Below are 19,597 nucleotides of genomic sequence, written 5' to 3'. Positions count from 1 at the left end.
GTTTGTGAGGGATTCAGCGATGGTAATGCCATTAAATGTCAAGGGGGGATGGTTAGATTCTCTCTTGTTGGAGATGGTCATTGCCCGGCACTTGTGTGGCGCAAATGTTACTTGCCACTTATCAGCCCAAGCCTGGATATTGTCCAGATCTTGCTGCATTTCTACACAGACTGCTTCAGTATCTGAGGAATCGCTAATGGTGCTGAACATTGTGCAATCATCAGCGAACATCCCCACTTCTGACCTTATGATTGAAGGAAGGTCATTGATGAAGCAGCTGAAGATGGTTGAGCCTAGGACACTACCCTGAGGAATTCCTGCAATGATTTCCTGGAGCTCAGATAATTGACCAACAACCACAACCATCTTCCTTTGCGTTAGGTATGACTCCAACCAGCAGAGAGTTTTCCTCCGATTCCCATTGACTCCAGTTTTGCTAGGGCTCCTTGATGCCATACTTGGTCAAATGCTGCCTTGATGTCAAGGGCACTCACTCTCACCTCACCTCTTGAGTTCAGCCCTTTTTGTCCATGTTTGAACCAAGGCTGTAATGAGGTCAGGAGCCGAGTGGCCCTGCTGGAACCCAAACTGAGCATCACTGAGCAGGTTATTGCTAAGCAAGTGCTGCTTGATGGCACTGTTGATGACACCTTCCATCACTTTACTGATGATTGAGAGTAGACTGATGGGGCGGTAATTGGCCGAGTTGAACATGTCCTGCTTTTTGTGGACAGGAAATACCTGGCCAGTTTTCCACATTGCCGGGTAGATGCCAGTGTTGTAGCTGTACTGGAACAGCTTGGCTAATAGAAAGATATGCTGATAGGGTTAGAGGCAAAGGGATGGGAGGAGGCTTATGTGGAGTATAAACATCAGCATAGATTGGTTCGGCCGAATGGCCTGTTTCTGTGCTGTAGATTCTATGTAACAATAGCCCATCAGCCAAACTTTAGCCAATCTGCATAATTTGCCTCTGTCTTTTTAAAACAAAAAACTCCAGCCAGATAGATTATCAGCAGCAAGTTTATAATATGTAAAGAAATTGTATTTTGTTTGTGTAGTGAGCACATAACTAAAAGTATATAGGTTCAAAATTAACGGAGTTCAAATAAGACGAGGATTTTCCCCCAATGATGTATTCGGATGCAAAACCGACTCCCATCAAAAACTGCTTATGCAGTGTTAATTCCTTCAGAAAAGAGGTAGATAAATATGTCACTGGGATTTGGATTGAATAATGTAGGGATAAATGTAGACTAAGGCCTGGGAACTTGTCGTCTTCTAATCCCTCAGTCTGAGATATTACATGATGTAGTTGCCATCTTGATAAATTGTACAATAAATGGGCTTGGCTTCATTTTTTCTCACAAAAATGCAAAAATAAATTATATGCCAGGGTAAAGCTCCCTCTCCTCTGGTCCAACAATGGAGCCTTGTATCAGATTGTGATTGCTTCAATTGAGGATACCTTCCATCGTGTTAAATGGGATAGGTTTTGAACAGATCAAGCAACGCAAAACTGAGGCACTGTGGGCCATCATCAGCAGAATTGTACTTGACCATAATCTGTAACCTCATGACCCAGCATATTACCTACTCTACCATTACCACCATGCAGGGGATCGACCCTGGTTCAATGAAGAGTGCAAGAGGGCGTGCCAGGAGCAGCACCAGGCATACCTCAAAATGAGGTGTCAACCTGGTGAAGCTACAATCCAGGATTATTGTGTGCCAAACAGCATGAGCAGCATGCGATAGAGCTAAGCGATCCTACAACCAATGGATCAGATCTAAGATCTGCAGTCCTGCCATATCCAGTCGTGAATGGTGGTGGACAATTGAACAACTAATTGGAGGAGGTGGCTCCACAAATATCCCCATCCTCAATGATGGGGGAGCCCAGCACATCAGTGCAACAGATACGGCTGAAGCAGTTGCAATAACTTTTCAGCCAGAAGTGCCAAGTGGATGATCCAGCTCTGCCTCCTCCTGAAGTCCCCAGTTTCACAGATGCCAGTCTTCAGCCAATTCGATTCATTCCACGTGATATCAAGAAACAACTGAAGGCACTGGATACTGCAAAGGCTATGGGCCCTGACAACATTCTGGCAATAGTACTGAAGACCTGTGCTCCAGAACTTGCAGCGCCACTAGCCAAGCAGTTCCAGTACAGCTACAACACTGGCATCTACCCTGGAAAATTGCCCAGGTTTGTCCTGTACACACAAAACAGGACAAATCCAATCCAGCCAATTAGCGCCCCATCAGTCAACTGTCGATCCTCAGTAAAGTGATGGAAGGTGTCACGACAGTGCTATCAAGTGGCACTTGCTTAGCAGTAACCTGCTAACTGACGCTCCGTTTGGGTTCCGCCAGGGCCACTCAGCTCCTGACCTCATTACAGCCTTGGTTCAAACATGGACAAAAGAGCTGAACTCTGGGTGAGGTGAGAGTGACTGCCCTTGAGATCAAGGCAGCATTTGACTGAGGATGGCATCAAGGGGCCCTAGCAAAACTGGAGTCAATGGGAATTGGGGGGAAAACTCTCCACTGGCTGGAGTTGTACCTAGTGCAAAGGAAGATGGTTGTGGCTGTTGGAGGTCAATCATCTCAGCTCCAGGACATCACTGCAGGAGTTTCTCAGGGTAGTGTCCTAGGCCCAACCATCGTCAGCAGCTTCATCAATTCCTTCAGTCATAAGGTCAGAAGTGGGGATGTTCGCTGATGATTGCACAATGTTCAGCACCATTCGCACCTCCTCAGATACTGAAGCAGTCTGTGTAGAAATGCAGCAAGATCTGGACAATATCCAGGCTTGGGCTGATAAGTGGCAAGTAACATTCATGCCACACAAGTGCCAGGCAATGACCATCTCCAAAAAGAGAGAATCTAACCATCTCCCCTTAACATTCAATGGCATTACCATTGCTGAATCCCCCACTATCAACATCTTGGGGGTTACCATTGACCAGAAACTGAATTGGAGTAGCCGTATAAATACTGTGGCTACAAGAGCAGGTCAGGCTAACTCGCCTCCTGACCCCCCCCAAAGCCTGTCTACCATCTATGAGGCACACGTCAGGAGTGTGATGGAATACTCTCCACTTGCCTAGATGGGTGCAGCTCAAACAACACTCAAGAAGCACAACACCATCCAGGACAAAGCAGCCTGCTTGATTGGCACCCCATCTACAAACATTTGTTCTCTCCTCCACTGACGCACAGTGGCACCAGTGTGTACCATCTACAAGATGCACTGCAGCAATGCACCAAGGCTCCTTAGACAGCACCTTCCAGATCTGCGACCTGTACCACCGAGAAGGACGAGGGCAGCAGATGCATGGAACGTCGCCACCTGCAAGTTCCTCTCCAAGCCACACACCATCCTGACTTGGAACTATATCGCCATTCCTTCACTGTCACTGGGTCAAAGTCCTGATACTCGCTGCCTAACAGCACTGTCGGTGTACCTACCCCACATGGACTGCAGCGGTTCAGGAAGGCACCTCACCACCACCTTGAGAGTAATTAGAGATGGGCAATAAATGCTGGCCTAGCCAGCGACACCTATATCCCATGAATGAATAAAAAAAATTCTCGTGCTGCAACAGAGATGTTTTTGGTTTCTAACTGAGCTCATTCTCAGTATCGGATTGTGTTAGGTCACAAGTGCATTCTAGTGATTATAATTATCTGAAGAGCACCATTGAACACACAAATGGGAATAACCCATTCAGCCCCCTGAGCCTGTTCTGTCATTCAGTGAATTATTGCTGATCTGTATTGTACCTCCAAACAATGCCTTGGATTCATGACCGTTAATACCCTTGGTTAGAAAAAATTTATCAATCTCAGATTTAAAGTTATTATTTGAGCAAGTATCTCCTGCTTTTTGTGGGAGAGTGTTCCACACCTCTACCAATCTTTGCATTAAGAAATATTTCCTAACTTCGCTTCTGGCTCTGATTTTCAAGGTTGTGTCCCCTTTTCCTAGACTCCTACAGCAGAAAATGTTTCTCTCTATCCATTCTATCAATTTATTTCAAAATCTTAAAAACAAAAACGCTATCATGTTCTCCCTTGAATCCTTTATATTTCAGGTAATACAAGCTTAGTTTCTATAATCTGTCCTCATATTCTACCCCTTGGTACCCTGTTAATATTTTGTTGAATCTGTGCTTGTTTTGAGGCCAATGTACCCTTCCTAAGCTGCCCAAAACTACACAGTACGCCAGATGTGTTCTAAGAAGGGCTTTGTATATCTATCGCAAAGCTTCCTCCACTTTATATTCTAGACCTCTAGTCATAAATGCTAATTGAATGTTAGTATTTTTGATTTTTTTTTTGTACCTGGCAAATCACATTTTAGTGATTTGTGTTTCTGGATCCCTAAATATCTTGGAATCTCCACTGTTTCCTAACTTTTAACCCTTTACAAAATAGTTGGATCTATCCTTCTTTGCTCTACAATGGATGGCCTCACACTTGCCTGCATTGAAATCCATCTGCCACAGTTTTATGCTCACTTAATCTATTAATGTCTCTTTGTAATGCTTCCATCCACAGTACTTAACATGCCACCAATTTTTGTGTCATTGGTGAACTTGGATATATGGCTGTCAATTTTGCTAACTGTCATTTATAAATCTAGTGAATAGATTACACCCTAGCACAGTTCCTTGTACACATCTGGTCACTTCCTTCCAAGTTGAATATGTATCCATTATATCTTCTGTGCCCATTATATCTCCTAATCAGTTCAATAATTTGCATCCAATTCCATGAGCCTTAATTTTAATTAAGTCTTTCTGTAGAACCTATCAAATGCCTTCTGGAAGTCAATATAAACAACCTCCATCGACATTTCCTTGTCTACTACTTTTGTTACTTACTCGAAATATTCAATTAGGTTCGTTAGACCTGACCTCCCCTTTACAAATCCATGTTGGCTCTCTCTCCAGCTCAAAAATACCCAAATGCTCAGTCACTCTGCCGTTAATTATCGATTCCAATAACTTCCCCACAACAGATGTTGACAGATTTTGTTCTGCTACCTTTCTTAAATAATGTAACTCCATTTGCAATTTTTCAATCTAATTGGACAATTTCTGAATTGAGTACTTTGGAAGATTATGGCTAAAACATCTGCAATTTCCTCAGCTACTACCTTCTAGAACCCTGGCTTTGTTCCAAATGACAATTTTGTCCCTGATTATTGAGCTGAATTTTCCCAATCCCACAGAGACTGGTTTGGAGGTGGAACTGGTAGCAAAATTAGAGAACCTTGTGTTTGGGTGATCATGCCCCTGAGCAATCTTGCTGGAGGCATGTTTGACCTGCACTGGCTACCTGCCTGACAGAGGCGTATAGCTAATTAAGCTCTATTATGTGCCAACTTTGGGATAATATTGATGACGCTGCCAGGGTCTTCCCAATGGCAAATGGACTCCTTGCTGAGGCTGAAACCTGGCTGGGCCAGGAGGTAGCCTCCTTTAATTCTCCCCCCCCCCCCCCCCCCCCACCCCACAGCTGCAGGTGCCAGAGGGCCACAGCTGTGGCCACCCGCCATCCTGTGGAGCGATTTCTCTTACAATGGTGGCCTGAAAGCTATGGCCACAACTACTTTTTACACTTTTTGAAAGTTTCAGGGGCACCTCCATCTTGAGACTCCCTTGCGTTCTCTTACCTACATTGGCAGTGCCCACCTCTCCCTTTGGGGTTGCCGCTGGACATTGCTGTGGACCCTCTGGGTCTGTCAGTTCCCCAGTGTGCCCCCCATCCTTAATTGGATGGGAGTCCTGGAGGTGCCTTCTCAATTGACCGCCTTTGGGAAGATTGTGACCAATGTGCTGCAACAGCCACTTCTGGGTTCCAGATGTCTCAATGATCTCTGCAAAATTCAGCCTATTATCTCTCAAAGTTTCTCCAGCACTGATGTTAGGCTGGCTGGCCTGTAGTTGTTGCATTTAACCCTCTGAGGGGTTGTAATCTTTGCAAACCTTCAGTTTTCTGGCACTGCTCCCAGATCTAAGAATTGCAGTCAGAGCCTTGCAGCCAATTTGCATCTTGTGGCTTTTCTGTTTTGAGGGCATCCAGACTTCTAAGCACCTTCTCTATTTTCTTCCTATCCAATTTCTCTACTACCTCCTCAGACATTGGCAGCATCCCCTTTAGTGAAGACAGATGAAAATACTCATTTTAGTACCTCAGCCATGTCCTCTGCCTCCACAAGATCTCCTTTGTGGTCTCGAATTGGTCCCATTCTTCCTTTACCATTTTACAATTTGTATGTCTATAAAATAACTATTGTGTTATCTTTCATGTTATCAGCAAATCTATTCTCATACACTCTTTATCCCTTTTATTTCCTTTTTTCAGTTCTCTATTTTTTGTATTCAGCTTGGTTCTCCATTGTATTATGAACCTGGCATTTATCATTCTCTTTTTTCTTTCCTGTTTCATTTTACTTTCTATCTTTGCTCTAACGTTGGATGGCCTTCCTTTCCCCCGCATGGGAATGTGTCTAAGATTTAAGATTGCTGTTGGATGGTGGTTTGCTATGATTTTTTTCTCCGTAGGGAGCAGTTCAATTGTTCTGCCTGAGACTTTCTAGTTTCTAACCTTGATTCATAGACAAAGTTAATGTCCATGGTTTGTGAACTGCTATTCCTTTGTTTCCAATGATTCAGCACTTGGTGTACATATGAAATTCTTTCACTGGATCTCGAATTTTCAGTTCAGTTGGGGGAGTGACATTGGCCGCAAAAAGTGCTAAATGACGCAGTGCGCCAAACTCCCCATTTCTGATTGAAGAAGGAGGGCACAATCAATGTCCCCTCTAAGCTGTGTGGGTGCACAGCAAATGGGAATGTATTGCACAGGGAACAAACAGGCCACGCATGACATTCCTTTAAGACGCATGTGTGCGTAGCAACACGTCAACCTTAAAGAAACCGTGCTGTGCAACAAGCCGATCACGCACAGCAAACAGAAGTTAGAGGGAACATTGGGCACAATGCATGTTCAGTGAACAAGGATGGATTGTTTTTCTGTTGGTGGGGGGTGGCAGGTAGGGTTGTTGGGGGAGTATTCTTTGAGATTTATGTTAATTGGAGGAGGAGTGGATGACATTCCAGGTTGGGGGAATTACCATTTATCTGCTCAGGGATGATGGTAGGAAGGAATGGTGGGGAGGAGCATGTGATTTCTGCTCAGTAGTTGGGAAGTAGATCTAATTTTGGGGAGTGGTTAATACTGGGTGTGGCAAGAGGGTACAATGGATTGAGTGAGGGGCTTTCATGTAACGTTATATTTTCTGTCATCTTCAAAATCTTGACCATTCAGTTTCTATTCTGCAATTAATTTAATCCAGTTGATGGCTAACATTTGAATGCTATCCATCAATTACAGTATATTTAAAAACATGAATACAGTGCATTTCTTTATGCTATTATGTCCATTGTTTATGGTTCCTCAACTAATAAAGGACATGTGAACATCCTCTTTATATGTGTAGGATAATGCGGTTGAACAATTAAAAACTGGAAATAGCATAATGTTTCAGATAAAACTCATACCTTTTCACTTTGCAGATGCTGATGAATCTGCTACATATTTCCACACTATTATTGCAAAGCTCTTATGACATTATTCAAAATGTTAATATAATGCAGCGCTGAAAAGCAACAGATCCACTGCAGTCGTTGCCTGATGAGAGATGGATCTGTGTTCACAATCCTCAACAGAGTTCTACAACATTTTAGAGTGCAGGTTTTCACTGGCCTCCCTATTTCTGTAGCCTCCTCCAGCCCTACAATTCTCCTGAGAGCTCTGAATTCCGCCAATTCTGTACCGGTTTTCATGCACGTCTCTGTTTTCCAACATCAGCAGCTGTGCCTTCAGCTGCCTAGGCTCCAAGCTCTAGAATTCCTTTCTTAAATCACTCTGCCTCTCTACTCTCTCTCCTCCTTGAGGATGTTCCTTAAAACCTACTGTTTTGGCCACCCATTCTAATATCTCCTTATGTGGCTCGGTGTCAAGTTTGCTTAATGCGTTTGCACCTTGGGATGTTTTACTATGTTAAGGGAGCTGTATAAATGCAATTTGTTGTTGACCCAAATCGCAGTTTGCCCATAATGCTGATTAGCTTGCTCAAGATTGTTGTACAAGTGTGCCTCTTCAGGCTTAGTTTAACTTTTACATCTTTCGAGCATAACACACATCACGTTTCCAGTAAAATGAACCTCCTGACACTTTTTTAATTGTCCAGGGTTTACATATGATCCAACTTTCAGCCTACTTACATTTCCCTCAGACAGTTGCTGGGTTTTGAAGAATGAAATTACTATCAGCTTAAATCAAAAAGAGCTGCCAGTCATACACTAAACTGAATCGAGCAACATATTCTATTTGAAATGTATGTCTCGGTACCTCCCTCAAGTATATTTGCAGAAAAATATCTGAACAAGACAGTGCAACATTTGTATCAAGTTAAGTGCAGACATAATATTGACTGGAACTTTCTTTTAAAACTCCTTATATGTTGCAACTAGATTAATGGGGCTGCAACCAAGATGAAATGCTTCATTTTTTCATAGCTGCATAATAAATTTTATCCTTTTTACAGTCTTAATTCATGCATGGCAGTGTACCTCAGTACTGGAGTAGTATTGTAAAAATACCCTATTCTGTTTTGTAACTCAGTACTATCTTTGGCTGTGAATTTACCACGATAACTGTAAATAGTTCAATTAGCCGCACTGCTGTTTGCTAAGATAATTCACTGTTTCTCATGCTGCTTTCAGTGGTTTTTCGTTGAAAGCTTAGAGCTTCTGAAAGTATTAAAGGGAGAAATAGTTTCAGTGCAGCAGGATTCTTTTCTCCAGCAACATAAACATTTTTGAGGTTCTGATTGCTAGTAATTGTTCTAACCATGGACTGAAATATCTCATGTGCCACAAACGGGAGTGAAGTCTACATGACGCATCCTCCATATTCCTGCTGTTTAGCCAACTCAACCCTGACATCCGCTGGCACTGGATTTGAGGCATTTTCTGTTTAAGATGTGTTTCAAGTAAATTTCAGTCAGAGATTCACGAGTTGTTCAGGATTAGACGTAATCTTAGGACTTCGATGAGCATCAAATGATAGAGAAATAAGTTGTCAAATTGGATGCAAAAGCAAAACCGTATTGTAGTTATCCATAATATAGCTAAACGTATGGAAAAACTGATGCAGCATCCTTAAAGAAGGATAATATTGGCAGTTCATGGGAGACTGCTTAAAAAAGAAACCAAGGGAAAGTTGCATATGTTTGGACAGTTCTTGTCTGATGCAGGCTTCCATTGTTTGCCAGTTGTTTCTGTGTTTGGTTGGTTATTGCCCAGTGTTTTCATAAGGTCCTTTGTCAGTGTCATTCATAGCCAGGTAGGTTTATGACCACTGACGTATTAAACTGTCCGTTTTTGTTTCTCCTTGCATCTGAGTAAATGAGTACAGTTTGTGTTGCAGTATCAGTTTTCTTGCAAGCTTTTTCAGCCCTGTCACATGAAATATTTAATTTCCTGGTCTGTCAGAATCATTTAACTTTAAATCTTTAAGACCTCTTTGAGTCTGCTTCTAAATCTGACTTGGTTGATGTACTGTTTTAAATTGAGAATGAAGAAGAATTTTAATCTGGAATTCAACAGTGTATTGTAGCATTGGATTGAATGAGTAATACAACTAAATAGAGGTCTGGGGACTGTTTTGCATCGAAAATGTTTAAACTTCTGTAAATTTCAGATTTCACTAACGTGCCTGATGTACCAGCTTTAACAAGAAGTGTCACTACAGACTGTGTGGAGTCACTGCATCAGGCTGAAAATACTAAATCATTTTTAAAGGTAAGTGATTAATTTTGTGAGTGCTTTTTATAACACTGAGCTAAATGTACTGTGCAGATCTGAACTAAACTCTGCAATGGACTAGGATGAACATTTAAGCTTTTCATAGGCTGCAATGTTATTTTGATGGGTTGAGTATATATCGGAATCAAATTATCAGAATGGCTGCATCAGAATATAATCGTATTTATTGAGGGGGAAAAATTGGTAAATTGGTATGAATTTTAGGTTTAGTGTTTTTAATGAGATTCTCTTCCCCACCCCCCCCCCCCCCGAAAAAAAAATCTTAAGGTTTCGTTCCAATGCTGAAATTTATTAAAAGTAATCAATGCACCCATTACTGTGATTAATACTTGTCCGGCTTCCAAATTAACATTCAACTTAATAGCGTCTTCAAAACCTAGGGCTGGATTTTAAAGGCTCTCTGACACCGGGAACGGTGACAGGGGAGAATGATGATAGCGACGGATGAGGCCTGCCACCGACTCCAACGCCAGCGGGCCCCATCCCGATCTCGGTGGCAGCCTCGTGACGGCCGCCCTACCGCTCGGCGACGGTACCTGCATTAAAATATGCAAATTGATACTTGCCTTTCGCAGCGATTCTGAGACCAGGTTCCGATCTTCATTCCAGCGGCCAGTCGAGGAAACAAGGCGCGACTCCTGTGGGGAGCAGGGAGGAGATGATTTTCTCTGTGCGGGATGGGGGAGTGGGGTTAAAATGCTTCGGATTGGTCGTGGGGAGGGGGGGTGTGGACAAAGGTTTTGAACTTTGGCGGAGGGAGGTCAAATGTTCACGGTAGGTATTCTGGAGGGGAATAGGGCAGTAATGGTATGTAATGCCATTGGGGAGGGGGTGGGGTGGGGGAGAGGGATGGGAGAGGGCATCGAAAGCTTAATTTATTCCTGTTTAAAAACGTTGCATTCACTGTCCCTTTAAAATTTAAATGCTCATTGAGGGCTGCCAGGTGGCATTGCCAGAGATGGCTCGTCCGCCCCCTCCGCATCATCGGGTGGGGGGGGGGTGCAGCCGCCCTAACCATGCTAATGAGCTGCCACGTTTGGAATCTCGGCGGCTCCGCATCGTGGGCCCCATGTGTGTGCCGCAAATTTTTCTGCCTGCCGCCTATTTCGGTGGCAGGCTTTTAAAATGCAGCGCCTAATGTTTACATTTCTTTACTTGGAAGCACATTAGTAAAAACATCAAGTCTACCTACAAAACCTTTTTTTCTTCTTGCAAGAATTTTTAGCTTTGCTTTGAAAAGATTCTGAATGCAAGTAGCTCCAATCTTTTTTTTGTGCATGTATTTTTATTTATTTTTTTAATTTATTTAGAGATACAGCACTGAAACAGGCCCTTTGGCCCACCGAGTTTGTGCTGACCAACAACCACCCATTTATACTAACCCTACAGTAATCCCATATTCCCTACCACCTACCTACACTAGGGGCAATTTACAACAGCCAATTTACCTATCACCTGCAAGTCTTTGGCGGTGGGAGGAAACTGGAGCATCCGACAAAAACCCACGCGGTCACAGGGAGAACTTGCAAACTCCACACAGGCAGTCCCCAGAATCGAACCCGGGTCCCTGGAGCTGTGAGGCTGCAGTGCTAACCACTGCGCCACTGTTATGTCTGCTTTCTTTTTTACATCCATTCTGAGACCAGGTTCCGATCTTCATTCCGGCGGCCAGTCGAGGAAACAAGGCGCGACTCCTGTGGGGAGCGGGGAGGAGATGATTTTCTCTGTGCGGGATGGGGGAGTGGGGTTAAAATGCTTCAGATTGGTCGTGGGGAGAAGAAGATTTTGATTCCTTACTAGGGTCTAGCTGTTTAGTGCCCCCCCCCCCCCCCCCCCCCCCCAGTACCTCAACCAAGTGACCAATATTTAAATCTTTGTCTTAGTGTTAGGCTATTCAGCCATAGAGAGTATTGCATCCAAGCCCAATCACCACCGCCTTCTCATGGGTAATTAGGGATGGGCAATAAATGCTGGCTTGGCCAGCGACGCCCACATCCCATGAAACGAATAAAGAAACATCCCAGTTCCAACAGAAGCCGGTGGCTAGCAATCAGAAGCAGGAATCCTGGCTCTTCTGTTCCCTGCCCCTGATAATCCAGGATGCTTAAGCTTGCTTGCAGTTCTTTACCATCATCTGTCTGCTAACTGGGTGCATTCCAGGGGCCAGATGGCTCAGTTACTTCCGGATTAATCTCTCTCCCTCTCCTCTTTTTCTCCTCACTCCTCTACCTCCTGGTGAATCTGGTTGGATTCTAGCCCAACACAGAGCATTCTGGAGGGGACCATTGAAGATCAGAACCGAATACAAACTGGATTTCATAAGCTGGGCTGAGCTGTGAAAGTACAGTCTGAGTAGCACTTTAGCCCAATCTATTTGGAAATTACCATCTATTGTTAACTTGACAGAATGCAAGGAAAATTAACTTTTAGTTGTGCAAACAATATATTTATTTGTCTGAGTATTAATATTGCTTTTGTTATATTGGCTTAAGCAATGGTGGTCAGTGTTCCATGCTAAATAAGATGAAATTTGGTACATTAAACTGTTTTAATGAAGCTGTTGGATCCTTGTTGAAGCAAATTGAGTATTTTACTCTCAATTTTTAGATAATTGGTGAGCAAAACCAGGACTTGCATTTGTTTGTGAAGCAAACCAGCAGACTAAAATATTTAAAGATGCATTTTGAAAGACTATTGTTTGTAAATTATAACTGTTGTCATTGAAAGAGAAAATGCAATCCACAAACACATTTTCAAAGTTCCAAATTAATCTTATTTTGGTCCCTTCTAAGAGATGATGCTATCTGGATTAATTTGAGACAATTATCCTTCCTCTGGACTTTATTAATCAAAGTACAAGAATTAACTTTTTTATGCTGAAAAAAGCTTAGCCTCAGTTTTCTGTTACCTTGGATCCCCTTGAGTGGCTGCTGTACTGCCATTTTAAAGTCATGTGTCTCTTGTTAGTGAATAAAAAGCAGTGAATAAATAAGTGAAGGTGCTGAAATAGTCAGGTGAAGCAAAATACAGAAATAAAGCTACTTTTCATTGATTTCATGTGATAAAATTACAGTTGCACATTAAGTGAACTATTATGGTGGAAGTATTTTGCAAATGAAACCTGTCATAATAAAATTGCAGTTCAGATTTTTTTTTAAATCAAATAAAACGATGCAGAAAATCCACAGCAAGTAACTTAACCTATCTTTTCCCTTTTCAACTGTTAACGTTTTTGCTTTGTAGATGCTTTGTTCAAACTAGTCAGATCCTGACGAAACATTTGCACCCAATTAATCTCTCCCTCTCAAGATTCTGATATAATTGCTGTGTATTTCTAGCACTTTCTGTGCCTGTGATTGGGGCTGGCTGATTAGTTTCTGATCAGCATTTAGTGAAATGACATGCAAGTTTAGTTAGTGAACTGTCAGATTAATTTGAAACTCCTGTATGGACTTGCATTGAATCCAAGGGTGAGTCACTGAGTGTCTCATCTAAACAGCACAGTGCGTTCACTACTTCAGGTTGACGCCCACCACAAAAACTTTGCTTCCTAAATAGAGTTGAACTGATGAAAATATTCCAGAATTTTTTTTATTCCACAAGATGTTCCATTAATTGTCTTTATTCTATGGGTGCTTGGAGGTGATTCCAAATCTAGAGCCCCCTGGTTACCCTTACAGGGTAAGTTAAAGCAGATGTTTCAAACACGATATTAATTGTTTTCAAATGAAGAAATTGCATTGTTCGTAATGCCTAATCAAGCCCCTCAGAAATCCAAAGGAATTTCACATGAAGGGAATTATATGTGTAATTATTAAAGTGGATAAAAATGGCAGCCATTTTAGTCATAAGGCCCCACAAAACAGCAATAAGTTGAGCTACTGGTAAATTTTTTTGGTGATGGAGAATAATTTTGGCAGAAGACCAGGAGAACTCTTTGCTCCTCTTGAAATAGTGTTATGGAATCTTTAACATACACTAGAACTATCAGAACAGGCAGATGTGGGATCTTAGTGTAACATTTTTCCCAAAGGATGTTATCTCTGACAATACAGCATTTCTGTAGTACTGCATTAAGATGGAAGCCGAGATCTTGCTCGACAAGCTGGACTAAACTGTAAATAGTGTGTCACAGTGAATTGATTGGCATGATGACATGCGGCTTACATTCCAATGCATTGATTGCTTTTGTTTCAGCAAACTTTCCATTTTTATGTCTCAAACAAAATTGATTCTGGTGCTTACAGGAGCTCCTCTTTTCTGGGAGTCCAATTTACATTGAGAATGTAGTTTTGAATCTGAAATTTGATATTCTGATGAAACAACTGAGCGCTACAGGCAAAACTCCACGCTTTATCTCAAATTAGTAAACACGAGTATTCATGTTAAGTTCTGGTTTTACATTGTACCAAAGCTGTGAAAATATTTGCATTTCCTGTTTACTTAACCTAGTTTTGACCATTTCACCAGAAGGCTGTGCTATAGAACACAATATCCTGCAACATATGTGAAAAACCGGTGCAGCTAGTGTCATTGTAGTACTGATGCAGCTTACAATTTATTTTAATATTCTCCCTCCCCTCTTGCCCCTACCCCCAGCTTCCCTTTTAGCTCAGAGTGAGATTGCATTAAGCCCAAGACTTCCTTGTCTGAGAGCTACCTCCACTGCAGTGACGTGTTCACCTAGCCGTCTGCCCAAGTCCTAAAGCAAAATAAGACAAATTGCAGTAGAAAAGTATTCAAGACAAGGACTTGAATTGGAGTTGCAAGGTGGTTCTCAAATATAGAATCATTATGCTGCTCAACAACCAGCTATCTAGCAAGAAGTTCTGTGCTTTTTTGTTTACAATTTAAGGAATTTGGATGTCTTTTTCCATCAAGATGAAACCCTTTGCAATTGGAGACTTAATAAGTCCATAGTTCATTTAAGGTACATTTCTCTTAGTTAGTGTATCTTCGGAAGTTAAGTTAGAATATTATTGAGGTGTTATCAGCTAATAGCACTAGATGATAAGTATCCATTCTTATTGCTACTTTGTAACCCCACTTAGCCTAATAAAACCTGGCTTAATGAATTGCAGCTGTGTGCCAGTTTCTCAACAGTCATGCTATCACTGAGTGCTGTGTAATTTCACACATCATTATCATTTGAAAGCGCCCATTACTGTCAAAGCCACATTCAAGCCTTGTCAGCTCTATTGGTATCATCGAGCAATGAAGAAAATTATAACATGCTATGGGAGAAGAATTGTACTTTGGCAGAATACAGGGAAAATGATGAAAAAAGCTACTTTTCGGTTCTCATTGCCACAGCTCAAGCAAACATACTGACAGGCTTCATGGTTGTATATAATCTTTGTAATCTTTTTTAAAACAAAAAGCCATGTTCGTGTCGTACTCCAGCTGCTTCTAGAACAAAGTTACGAGTAGCATGTACCTTCCTTATGCATGATGACAAAAGGGGAAGCTTATACATTTGATGTTATGTGTCAGCAAACCACTTCCTATTGGTGGACAGTGATGTTTGAAGGCGTGAGTGCAAGGGGGAAACAGTTGTGAAGCATCTTTAATTCTGTTTATGGCTCTTAAGAGCTGGTTTAATGACACTCCCTTTGCTTTCCACCTTTTTGGAATCCATTCCTTCAGTAAAAAAACAGTGGATTTTAGATGGCTCTCTGGATTCAACTAGACTGTTTTTTCTCTGTGGATTTTTGAACAGTAACACAGGTAAGAACATGTCACAGCATTGTTTTAAGTCAAGTTCTGAAAAATATTAACAAAGTCATTAAAGGTACCTCCAAATTTAACATCACTCTTGAATAATGAAAGTGTCTGCTGCGTAGGATGGTGTCATGGATTCTATAATCATTGCCTCTGACAGGTGTATAACTAGTAACAACGCAGTGTGAAAGTAAGCTTCCAAATGTATTCAGCCCTCATTTGTACAAGCAAAAACCTATAACTCTAACAATTTTTACTGTGAACGCTATTGTGTCCTACTCTAATTATTTCACACTTTATGAAATACTTTAGTGTGTGGCAATGTTAACTTGTATGGAAGAAGAAAGGTAAATAATTTTGCATTGAGGTAGATAATCTGTACTGACAACAAAAGCAGGAACACCTGAAGGATGGGGAACTTGCAAGAAAAAGGTGATCACGTCAATTATGTATTCATTTAGATTGTTTTTGAGAGAAAACAATTAACACTTAATGAATCAGTATTTTTTTTTAACTGGTTAAGGAGTTGGTGTCTGTGTACTGGTAGATCCTATTAATACATTATTTTGTGCTAAATTTGGGATGGTTGAGAACCAGTTGGCACTGGAAGGGTTAATAGATGCTTTAACTGTAATTGAGATGCAAAACACCTCTATGACTTACAACTTGGAATTTTCTTCTGCTAAATGTTGACATTTTGCTAAGTAGCTGTAGTTAGGTTCCTTTCAGCCCCCTCTCCCTCCTGAATGGATTTGATGTGAGTACATTTGCATGAGTGTTACCTATCCCTATCGTAACTTGCTCATGTCTCCATTCTTCATTTCTATGCTTAAACATTGAGTGCTGTTAGTCTATTAATTGTGAGGAAGATCATAGCTAAGTCCTGTTCTTAGGAACATAGGAGCAGGAGTAGGCAATCAGCCTATCGAGCCTGCCCCGTCATTCAGTACGATCATAGCTAATCATCTACTTCAATGCCTTTTCCCCACACTATCCTCATATCCAATTATGTCATTTATATTTAGAAATCTGTCAATCTCTGCTTTGAACATACTCAATGACTGAGCTTCCACAGCCCTCTGGGGTAGGGAATTCCAAAGATTCACAACCCTCTGAGTAAAGAAATTTCTCCTCATCTCTGTCTTAAGTGGCTTCGCTCTTATTTTGAAATTGTGTCCCCTGGTTCTAGACTCCCCAACCAGGGGAAACGTCTTATCTGTATCTACCCTGTCTACCTCTTTAAGTATTTTGTACGTTTCAATGAGATCACCTCTCATTCTTTGAAACTTTGGAGAATACAGGCCCAGTTTTCCCAATCTCTCGTCATAGGACAGTCCAGCCATCCTGGAAACAAGTTTGGTGAACCTTGGTTGCACTCACTCTATGGCAATAATATCTTTCCTAAGGTAAGGGGACCAAAACTGCACACACTACTCCAAGTGCGGTCTAACCAAGGTTCTATACAATTGAAGCAAGACTTCATTACTCCTGTACTCATATCCTCTTGCGATAAAGGCTAACATACCATTAGACTTCCTAATTGCTTGTTGCACCTGCAGGTTATCTTTCACTGACTTATTGACAAGGACACCCAGGTCCCTTTGTACATCTACACTTTCTAATCTCTTACCATTTAAGAAATACTCTGCACCTCTGTTCCTCCTACCAAAGTGGATAAACCTCACATATTTCCATATTATATTCCATCTACCACATTCTTGCCTGCTCATTTAAGTCTGTCCAAATCCCCTTGAAGCCGCTTTGCATCTTCCTCACAACACACGTTTCCACCTAATTTTGCGTCATCTGCAAACTTGAAAATACTACGTGTGGTCCCCACATCCAAACCATTGATATATATTGTGAACAGCTGGGGCCCAAGCACTGATTCCTGGGGTTCCACACTAGTCACAGCCTGCCAACGCAACAATGACCCGTTTATTCCTACTCTCTCTGCTTTCTGCCTATTAACCAATCCTTAATCCATGCCAGTTATTACCTCCTATCCCATGTGTTTTAACTTTGCTAACCAACCTCCTGTGGGGGACTTTATCAAAAGCCTTCTGAAAATCCAAGTATACCATGTCCACCCGACTCCCCTTTATCAATTCCGTTAGTAACATCCTCAAAAAACTCGAACCGGTTTGTCAAGCATGATTTCCCATTCATAAATCCATGTTGACTATGCCCAATCAGATCATTATTATCCAAAAGTCCATTTTATCACATCCTTTAGAATAGATTCTAGCATTTTCCCAATGACTGATGTAAGGCTAACAGGTCTGTAATTCCCTATTTTCTCTCTCTCTCTCTCTCTCTCCATTCTTAAATAGTGGCCCCTCTGGTCACCTGGTCCTGGCTACCTCACCATACAGAAGGTCCTTGGGTATGCGACTGTCTTCCATCCTGGGGAAGTGTCCCATCCACTGAGGCCACCACTGTTTGATTATTGCCAATATACTTGGGAACTCTGCCTTTGAGAGAAATGATGCATTTGTGATTTTTGTCCTGCCAGGATATCCCCACAATGCATTGAAGATAGCAAAGATGTCTTGTCACCATGGATCCAAAGTAGCAGAAATTGTTAACCACTTCCAGTGGGGGGATGTTGTGATCAGGGGCAGAGATGCAATGCCTTGTCCCATGACCATGGTTTTCTTAACACTTATTGTCAAGAAGAACAAGTTACTGTATGGGAGAGTCTTTATAACTCAGTTTCCGTGTGCACATCTAGCGCAGCATCATCAGCGTAGAGGAGTTCTCTAACTAGGACGTGATGTGTTTTTGTCTTCACTTTCAGCCTTGATAGTATGTAGAGCTTGCTGTCTGACCTAGTGTGCAAGTAGACTCCTTCCATATCTGCAAGGATGGCAAAGATCAGGAGCATGGTGAAGGTGCCAAACACAGTGGGGGCTAGGACACAACCCTGTTAACCTCCATTCTTCACACTGAAACTGTCGGAAGTGGAGGCATCAAAGTGTACAGTGCAGTGCATGTTGTCATGGAAGAAGCAGATGAAACTGAGGAGCTTCAGTGGACAGCCAATTTTTCTCAATCTTGTAGAGCCCTGCCCTGCTGATGGTATTGAATACCTTAGTGTGACTTATGAAAAAGGTAAAGGGGTATACTCTTCCCTATACTTCTCTTGTAGCTGGCATATGGAGAAGATCATATTCACAGTAGATCTGCCGGCAAGGAAACTGCACTCTGCTTCTGGGTGCACTCGGTCTGCAGTAGATGGAGTCTTTTAAGTATGACCCGAGCAAAAGCCTTCCCCTTGACACTAAGGAGTCAGATGCTCCTGTAGTTGTTGCACCTCTTTCACCTTTTGTTTTTGTATCGTGTGATGATTTTGGCGTCCTGCATCTCGTGGAAAAGAGCCTGCTTTTCAACAGAGAAGGAGAAGGTCATAAAGATGTGGCAAAAGATGGGACTTCCCATGCTTGAGTAGTTCAGCTGGGATTCCGTCCTTGCTGGGAGCCCTTCTGTTTGGTAGGTGGTCTATGGCCTTCTCGAGCTCCAGTGATTAGGGTTCTTCTTCTAACTCATCCATGATAGGCGGTTGCGAGACAGTGTCAAGCGAAGACTGGAAGATGTCCAACTTACAGGAATACAGCTCACACTAGTGTTCAGCCCAGCAGGACATCAGTTAACGTTTGCCACTGAGTACTTCACCATTTGCCGCCTTCAGGGGAGCAACTTTGGTGATGGCACGGGCAAGCGCCCTTTTGATTCCTTCGTACATAGCTCATAGATTTCCTTTGCCACATCCAGTTTGGATCAATTTATGTCAAGAAATCCAATGTTTGTGCAGTATCTCCCTGTCTTTTGTATAGCTGTCTTGGCTACTTTCAGGTCATGCAGTGTCTTAGCTGTTAAGTTTATGTTGTGTATTATGTAAGCTTTGTTTTTTGCATCAATGACGGATATCATCTTGGTTCTTGACCAAGCTCCACAACAATAACTTA

General features: G+C 42.1%; 1 protein-coding gene across 4 annotated transcripts in view; it reads left to right on the top strand.

Annotated features, from left to right (window-relative positions):
• The window catches only part of LOC137376374 (rho guanine nucleotide exchange factor TIAM2-like), a 438,770-nt gene that overhangs the window by 295,470 nt on the left and 123,703 nt on the right, over positions 1–19,597 (top strand). For 3 of the 4 annotated variants that reach the window (XM_068044808.1, XM_068044809.1, XM_068044812.1), the window contains one exon: positions 9,784–9,884. In XM_068044808.1, the coding sequence (XP_067900909.1) occupies positions 9,784–9,884 (101 nt within the window). Of the gene's footprint in view, positions 1–9,783; positions 9,885–15,457; positions 15,636–19,597 lie in introns of those variants that run through there. The other variant, XM_068044810.1, reaches the window with a different exon arrangement.

This window comes from Heterodontus francisci, chromosome 13 (assembly GCF_036365525.1).
Source record: "Heterodontus francisci isolate sHetFra1 chromosome 13, sHetFra1.hap1, whole genome shotgun sequence".
NCBI classification, from domain to species: domain Eukaryota; kingdom Metazoa; phylum Chordata; class Chondrichthyes; order Heterodontiformes; family Heterodontidae; genus Heterodontus; species Heterodontus francisci.
This window is presented reverse-complemented; position numbering and strand designations above follow the sequence as displayed.